Source organism: Molothrus ater, chromosome 6, assembly GCF_012460135.2.
Source record: "Molothrus ater isolate BHLD 08-10-18 breed brown headed cowbird chromosome 6, BPBGC_Mater_1.1, whole genome shotgun sequence".
Taxonomy (NCBI): Eukaryota; Metazoa; Chordata; class Aves; order Passeriformes; family Icteridae; genus Molothrus; species Molothrus ater.
The window spans coordinates 37,564,094-37,573,249 of record NC_050483.2 but is presented as its reverse complement, the minus strand read 5'-3'; the positions used below and the strand labels follow the sequence as shown (position 1 = coordinate 37,573,249).

Below are 9,156 nucleotides of genomic sequence, written 5' to 3'. Positions count from 1 at the left end.
TTAATTTCTTCAGTGTAGTTTATTCCAATTTAGATGAAAAGTTTGAGAAAAAATAAAAGATAAAAATGCCCAAACTCTAATTCCAACAAGAAAAAGCATGTTTTAATTCAAATCACAAAAATTGCCTTTAAAAATAGAAATAATGGACATAATTCACCCCCACTGGACCACCACTGATGTTAAGAGATGTACGCAGGAATGATTTTGTCAAAAGCAGTCACTCAATTTTCTTTAGTAACACACCTCACCCCATAACTGTTCTGCTGAATTTTCCTAGCCAGCAACAGAGATTTAATAATTAAAAAAAAAAAAAAGAGGCCACTTCAGCTTCTCCAATTACATTCTTCATCATTTCTGGTGAATGCAGAGCCATTTTCTTGGTATTTGATATGAGTATTTTTCCTCAAAAACATCTTTATAGGGAATATGCCATGTATCACCTGTGGTCTGTACCACACAGTCGTAACGGAAAGCTGGCTGTTGGGAAAAACAGAGGGAAAACATTTTTTTTAGACTTTGTACAAAGTATTACTGAAATATCAGTTACAGGTAGTTAGTTACAACTTCCAATGCTTACCTTAGAAGTCTCCACAGTTTTATCTCTTAACAATTCTCATTTTATTTTCTTATACAAAACAAATTCTAAATTTTAGTACTGGAGGAAAAACTAAACTATCTTCTAGTATTTTGTGGTCTAGGTGTCATTATAAATTCTGTCTTCAATCTGCACTAGATAATAATGATTTCAGGATAATGCACTCAATTACTAGAAATGACAAAATGACTGTTGTTCTGTTCAGTTAAATGAAATCATATGGGAATTACTCAGGATGTGGAGTTTATAGGCTTGAATGTAGGATTTAATGACATTAATGACATCTTGTATTTGTTCTCCCAGCGTGTCTCTTTACAGAGCTGACTTGCTCTGTCTCAAGGAGTAGTAAGAAAAGGAGATATAAGAAAAGAGCTTATAACTAACACTTTCAGAAGCATCTGGTTGAACAAATAGAATAAACAATCTTTCAGGTCTATTATGTTGCAGGTACACTAATTCAACATATACAAGACAAATACAAAAGAAACCTTACTGGCTGGTAATTATGGTTCCCAGGACATACTATCACTCTATATGTATAGTCTTGGAAGTTTACTGTGGTAGCTTCCAGAAAAACTTAGAAGACAGCTATGACTGGCAATATCAATCACCCAAATCACTTGTATAGGACTTAAGATGTGAAAATTAGCAGTCCCTTTGTACAAGAGAAAGAAACAGCTAAAGCTGTGATAGCTGTAGCTCAGGTGACCCCACCATTCATTATTTGGCTCCATAAGAAGTAATGTATGTATGGCAACAAAGAATGAAAGGCCGTCATTCTTACAAACTGCTATCTCTGTTTGTAATCATAAATGTTATTTTACAATTTTAACCAGCAAAGGAAGAAAATTAATCTGCATAAGTATTCAGTATGCATAGGTATGCAGTATTCCTTTAAGCAGGCAGTAACAATACAGACAGAGCAGATAACAAAAGAACTGCATATAGAATGTCACATGATGGATTTTTTCCTAGAAAAATCTGATCACAAGGATACATATCTCCTAGACAATAAGAGTAGTATTCTGCCATAACATGACATTACTGCAGTTTCTGTAGCTGAATACAAACTATAAACCTGGCTGTTATGGACTTTCCCTCATGAAACTTTGTACCTATGTTAGATTACTATTACAGTGAATACTGAAATACCTGTATTTTTTCAGCTTCTTTAAAATAAAGATGAAAGAAACTCTATTGTAAAATTGGACGTATGATATTTTATAATAGTGCTGTAGAGGAGAACAAGGGATTTCAAAGTTTTAAAAAAATTAAAACATTGGCTCTCAGGTTTTACTGAGGCCAGTAATGGTTACAGAGTTTCCAGTACTGGAAATATTTGTATACATAAACTTTTATTTACATTTACATTTTAAACATTTAGGTAGCATTTCTTGGCTCTCTTATAGTTTTTTTGTTTGTGGCATGCTTTGTGAATCCAGTGGATTTTCAGTTAACATGGGAATCTTGAGCACACCGTTACAAATCCATTTCTTAGGCTTCAACACGATATTTTGGTTTCCAGAATCTGAAATAATGTATTTTCAATGAATATGCTCTGGGTGTTTTCTGACTGCAGTGGGAAAACTTACCAAGAAATTGATACTCCTTCCTCCTGCAGAAGGGAAGAACACTATCTGGTGGCCACGCTGCCACTTGCGGAACAGGTGGCGTGTCAGACTGTCGGACAGACAAGCCTTGTGGTCCCGCAGGAAGTCTCTGCTGACAAACCTGCAGTGCTTGCCCGAGCGGAGAGTGGCATACAACAAGAAGGGGTCATCTTCAGAGCTTCACAAAACAAATGGAAAAGACAGACGTCATTCACAAGGCAGTGAGTGACTGCAGGAAGTGATTCAAATGCTGATCAAGATTTATTCATCAGCAACACTGAAAATTCCCACCACTACTCTAGTTCCCTGTAAAATAAAAAATTTCTTACCACAGGGCACCAAAAGCTGGAGTGCAATAAAAATTAATCACGTGCTACTTAGAGCACTTTTTTCCTCTTCTCACATCTGACAATAGAACAATATAATCTCCTGCCATGAAGTTTAACAATACTGTGCTATGTAGAACAAAACTGCTAAAACTCAACAGTGTACCCCCACACAGCAGCAGACACAACTGCACACGGATGCTACCAGAAATTGTGTAGTTCAGGGCACTATGCTCTTGGCAATGGTTTTATCAGTCATAAATCCTAATAAACCATACAGCTGTTGATATGATTCTAAGTGATCAAAGTCTTCACAATGCAACTTTTAATGTACTTTTGAAGCAAGTGTAGCAAGGGATATGTTTCTTTCACAGACACAGATGGAGATACTAGTAATGGTACTAAAAGCTAGAGCAAAATGCACATAGAACAGGTGTTGGTCTCTATTATATTGAGCTGTTTTCTTCAACTTACATATTTTCAGCAAAGAAGAAGTCTGCCTTACTCTGCATCTCTTTCATAATTTCTCTTTTCCAATTTGAAGAGTTTGTCAGCATATGTTTGCGGCCCAGCACAAGCAACCGGGCATTCTCCTTGGCCAGGCAGTTGACAGCATCAAACAGCTGCAGAAAACAAAGCAAACCCAAAGATTTTCCTAGCTGTAAACACAGAGTGACATGGAATACTTTCAGGTGTGTCTCACCTAGAGGGACTTCTAGACTACTCTCATTTCATACCGTTCTTAACTGCAATGTGAATTAAGCAGATAACTAATTCAATTCCCTAATCACGAGGGAAAAAAGAAACAACAAACCAATTCATTGAAGGAAGCTGTTCTCAACCACACAGAAAATACAGTGCTTTCATATTCCAGCTCATGCAGTTCCAATGACACGAACGACCTCGGGCAGAGTTGTTTGGAGATGTCAGAAGTTCCAAGTCAGGCGAGGGAATGAATCACGCTGGATTTACGTGATAACCCACGGTGATCACGGAGCACGGGGAGCCCGGAGCACACGGCCTCTCCAGCCCCACCTGCTGGAGCTGGAGAGCTCCACGGCCCGCGCTGCCCTGCGGGGAGGCGGTGGGTGGCAGGACATGGAAATCCGTGACCTCGGGACTAAGGCTTTATGAAAACCACATCCAGATCAGCCGCCCGCCTGTGAACCAACACAGCGGTGGTAAACTCACTTCAGAGGGACTTTCAGCAGTCTCTTAGGGCTGTGCCTGTTCTGCGTGAAGTGCTTCTCAGGACAGGCACTTGTGCCTGGGACTTTCCCTCCCTGCTTCACCCAGACTGAGCTCAGGGAGGGCAAAGGTTCTGGCTTTCAGCATCCAGGTTATCGCCATGGACTGCTCACAAAACAATGGCATGTCATTTCGACCCAGAAAGACAGAAGAATTGTTTCTTGAGATTCATGCATCTATTGTATTTGAAAGACAAGAACAGTATGCTCAACAACCAGGGAAAGGTATTTCCTAATTTTTACCTGCATTTGCTACCACTGTTAGCCAACATACAATCTCCTGATCATTCTTTAATCCTTCCTGCTTTTCTAGCTTCAGGGGCTAGAAAGAATTATCTACCTGCAAGTACCAAAAGAAAGGGGTGGCCCTACTCAGTCTTCTCTCAAGCTGCACAATCTCACTACTTCTGTTGTGTCAGATCTATATCACAATTACAGACGAGCTCACTGATCCAACAGAAGACTTTTCTGTAGGGCTGAGCAGCAACCCAACAGACAGACTTGAGTCAAAGGTTCAATGACTGATGGGAATACATCGCTGGAGGTGGTGAGACAGGAAATGTGGGACTGCCCTTCACAGGAAAGGACCTGCAGATGGCTCAAATGAAATATGCCATGAATCTGGATCTGAGATCTGGGAGAGGAAGCCAGAAGATTTTCTACATTAATTTTAACAGTTGAGCTGTAAGTTGCTGTTGCCAGTATTGATTCTGAGGGAGTAAAGGCTCTGTTTAATACAGATACAGGACCTTGGTGCTAATGAAAAGCACAAACACCTAACAGTACCTATTGGAACTGACTTCCTGCTTCCAGGAGATCACACTGGATATTGGCTACACATGTGTACAATCTACTTTTCCCTGGTTAAAACAAACAAAACATAATGTGAGCAGGAAAAGGCCAAATGCAGTAACTTCTCATGCACTGAACCAGTCCTGCAAATAGCTGGATTTGAATACCAAAGGAGAATTAAGCTGGTTAATCATTTCACGTACAGAAGTCAACAGTGAAGAAATAATAATGAGTAACTTTAGCAAACACAAATTCCAAATAAAAATACTTTTTCTTTTTGCCTAACATTTTGCTACATTAAGAGAAGGTTAGCAAAAAATCATGTGAAAAAAAAAAAGAAGATAAAAAACAGCAGCTCCAGATACAGACTGGTCAATAGTAGCTATTCCCAAGTATTCTTGGATTCAGCTCTTGTAGGTCTTTCTTTCTGGAGGTTGTAACTAGCGGTACTTTGTACCTGTTAGTCATGTGGACTTTCTTGTCCTACATATTTTTAGCATATGAGGTTTTCTAGTGTGAAGTGCTTCTGGGAGAAAATTGAGAGGTTGGTATAAATTAGCTACAGCAATGGAAAAACTCAAAGGCTTAAAATGTAGTGAAATTAAAGGGAGTCAGCATTTTAAAATTTTGAAACTCCTGCTTACATAACAACCCATTGTCCCTCCTCTACTTAACACAGAGATTAACCTTACTTACACAACTAAAATACAGAAGATAGAAATTACTTTTGTTTTCATAAGATAAGGATAATTTTGTTCTGCACAACTTCACTAAAGAGCCTTTTCTCTCACTTTAGGCTTGGGCACTTAATGGGGGTGGTCTACAAGGAGTCACAGAACTTACATGGGGGGTTTCCTAAGTGTGCCTACTCCCACACCTGGCTGCTTCTCAAGAAAGGAAGATGTGAGACACACTAACACTTGTTTCAGTCACACAGGAAAGTAACTGAACATCATGGTGTTAATACAAAAACAGCAGTAGTGATCTCTCATTTAAAAAGTCAAGGCTATTTTATTAATCTAGTATCTCCAGAAGTTGCATGAGTGTATAATGGAGCACAAGGAAGACAGGTTAATTACTCTAAGCCATACAAGGAACTATGAGCAGAGCAGGATACAGATTTCCTAAGACTTCACTGCCAGTCCCTTTCTGATCGCTAGATCCCGCTGTGCCATGTGTCCCCAGTTTCAAAGCTTAGCTTGAGGTAGCTTTCTCATTAGGTACTACTGGTAGATTCCCACTTGTGAAATGGGAAATCCCTACACACTGCTGCTGGGAGGCACACCACTCAGTGATTCAGCAGAAGGTGACTCACACTTATACGCACAGAGCATGAAGAAGTAAGTAACCACCAAAAATATTTAAATCACATTTTTTATGAATAAATCATGTTTGACATTGCTTAAACATTTGGGTTCACTAACTGCCATTTAAAAGCAAAGCTCACCTACAGGTTATCTGCTAGTAAGAGCAACAAACTGCTCTATTACTGCTCTTTTCACCTATTGTTAGTGCTGCCTCCCACCCAAACAAAGCTGTGAAACTGCAGAAGAAAGCCCAACACAGACTACAGGTTCAGAGCTGCCATTGCTGTACTGTCAGGCATGATCATTGTCTCCAAAGTTTAGCCAGCAATTGGAGCCAGTCAAAAAAGGTGATTGTCCCTCACTTTCACTGGTGTGGCCTCACCTTGAGTCCTGGGTACAGTTTTGGCTGCCACAATATTAAAAAGACATTAAGCTGTTAGAGAGCATCCAAAAGAGAGCAATGAAGATGGTGGGCTGGAGGTGAAGCCCTATGAGCAGCACAGAGGTCACTTGGTCTGTTCAGCCTGGAGGAGACTGAGGAGAGCCCTCACTGCAGTAACAGCTCCATGGAGAGGGGGACGTGGAGGGGCAGGCACTGATTTCTTTGGTGACCAGTGACAAGGACCCAAGGGAATGGCCTGAAACTGGGTAAGGGGAGGTTTAGACTGGACATTGGGAAAAGCTTCTTCACCCAGAGGGTGGTTGAGCACTGGAACAGGCTCCCCAGGGAAGTGGTCATAGCACCAAGACTGACAGAGTTCAAAAAGCATTTGGGCTACACTGTCAGGGACAAGGTGCAATTCTTGGGGTGTCCTGCACAGGGCCAGGAGTTGGGACTTCGATGATCCTTGTAGGTCCTTTCCAACTCAGGGCACTCTATGATTCTATAAATGAATCCCTGTCATGACTACATTTATTTGACTTAACAGTTTCACAATTTTTGATTACCTTTTTCCATACTGTAGATCAAGAAAATAAGCTCAATAAAAACCTGTTTACTTCAGTCCCACATACAGGAGAGAGACGATGAGAAGCCACAGATTTTTGCCCCAGCCAGCTACTCAAGGAAGGCATGTGTGCTGCTTGCAAGACAGGCTGGACTTTCTCACTGAGCCTGGTAATTTCACCAAACCATATTCAAGATCATTACCACAGCACCAAACACAAATGCTTCTTACATTCTCTACATCATTATTGATGACACAGTGTAAATTAGTCTCAAGTCCTCTTAAAACAGGGGCAGTATACATGTTTCTTGATTTCTCTGGAGTTTATCTGTCCCTGATTAACACAGGGGCAGCTACTTCAAAGGGAAAGCAGTGATGGATGAATAAGTAACAGTCACAGAGATTAATCAGCCTGGTTAACTTTCTACTCTTTAGACAGTCAGCAGGTAACTCCTGGGAATTTTCCCTTACAACACCAAGGATCTCTGCAATACTGCAGAAACAATATTGTAGGGAATATTTGTAATCCTGTGTCACAGTAAGACTATTGAAATTGATGTAACACATCATCATGCAAAACTCTACCAGTGACAGCTCTTCACACATCAGTGATGGCTATCACACAATGTTTAACGTGTTTTAACCTGTCTGCATTGACTCTGCACCTGGAATTGACTTATCCTCTCTTGACACATTCACTAGAGATATGTCTTAACTCCCTATCACAATTCATTAAAATTTGCAGTTCACTTTTAGATGTTAGCTTTTACTCTTAACAGTCAGCACTATTAATCAAAGGCAGATTATTGATTGAGCAGGAAAACTAAACCACAGAAGCAGATTCCCAAGTTGATTTAATATAGATTGAGGATGGTACAGTAGTCTCAGTTTGCTCAGATGAGGCAATTCCCAAATACAGCTGTGCTACTTGCAGAGTAGTCTGTATTCAGAGACTGAAGATGCTTTTGCAGCCAGGTCCAAACTGACTGGTACCAAGTGTGTACCAAGACACCTGGTGCTCCTGCACAATCCAGTGTTCCCACTGCCTGAAGGACTTGGCTCAATTGTAACACTGGGTGTATGTAAACACATTACTTTCAGGTCAAACTGACTAGAGCAATACTCCATGGACTGTGACCAAGCTAATGAACCATCTTGAATCCTGAGTAGTGGGGAGAATGAAGCAAAGTAACTAAATATATTCAGGTCAGATACAGAAGCAATAGCACGATTTATATTTTTCTGTATTCATGATACCCTGGCTGATATGCCAGTAACGGGGATATCTTTAATGACAACTCCATTTGAATTCAACTGAAGATGCAATCTGCTCAAGACAATCCCGGAAACAATTCTGAATGTAGAAGTAACATGTTTGTAAATAGTCTCTGACACTGCATTCTGCTATATTATAAACTGTAGGTAAAGTTTCTGATTTCAAACAATCTTGGAAGAGCCACCCCTGTCTTTTATTCTACTGATGAGCTCAGAGAACATCACAATACAAACGAAAACTGTGTAAAACAATCTCAGATTTGGTAGGAGTTTTATGAATTTCTCCTGTGCAGATAGGGCAGGATAGGTGCCTATCCTTCCCAGCAGAGCCATATAAGAAAAGAAGGCTTTGAAATAGGTATTTTCTATTTAATTACAGTCATATCCTGCTGTCTTATTCCCAAAAGGCACAAGAAGTAATCTGATGGACAGTGAAGCAGTATTTCCTACGAGAATTAACAGAATCACAGTGGGATGCATGCAGAGAGTGAAGACATATACACACAATTTAAGCATGGAATTAAAGTGTGTGTATGATATGATGGATGGGGAGGTAGGCAGGGGATCATCAAGTGGAAGAGCCATTAGCTTCTTGGATTCTGGCATTTTAGAAAGGACTGTCATCTTAAAAGATCTCAGCCACTATGTCAGACCTTACACCTGAGAAACCTTTTAGTGTGAACATTCTTGCTCACACTCTTCGAATGTCTCTGCTTTTGAATGGTAATATTTTTATCATCATGATGTACAGACAAATGCAGTTCATCCAGAAATAAAAAAAAATAAAAATGGGTAGTGACAATAGTTAGTATGCTATTAAATGAACAATGCAAAGAGCTCTAGAAATTATGACTAAAGAAGATATGGACATTTGAGGAATTTCTGAATTTCATAGTACAAGTTGCAAAAGAGAAGAACAGGCAAATTTTTCTGACTCTTACAATTCAAGAAATATACAGACAAATTAATATTCTTCAAATATTGTCTAATTGCATTTTTGGAAGTTGAATACTGCAAGTTACTTCAGTGCCAGTCAAGTTTCTAAATCCAAAAGTTT

The 9,156-nt window shown here is 39.7% G+C and overlaps 1 protein-coding gene across 1 annotated transcript in view; it reads right to left on the bottom strand.

The window, feature by feature from the left end:
* Window positions 1-9,156, bottom strand: part of PRORP (protein only RNase P catalytic subunit) — a 38,736-nt gene continuing 29,580 nt past the window's right edge. Inside the window, 3 exon segments of the mRNA XM_036384866.2 lie at window positions 1-477; window positions 2,188-2,383; window positions 3,006-3,154. Of these exon segments, the coding sequence (XP_036240759.1) occupies window positions 349-477; window positions 2,188-2,383; window positions 3,006-3,154 (474 nt within the window). The 3' untranslated portion in view covers window positions 1-348.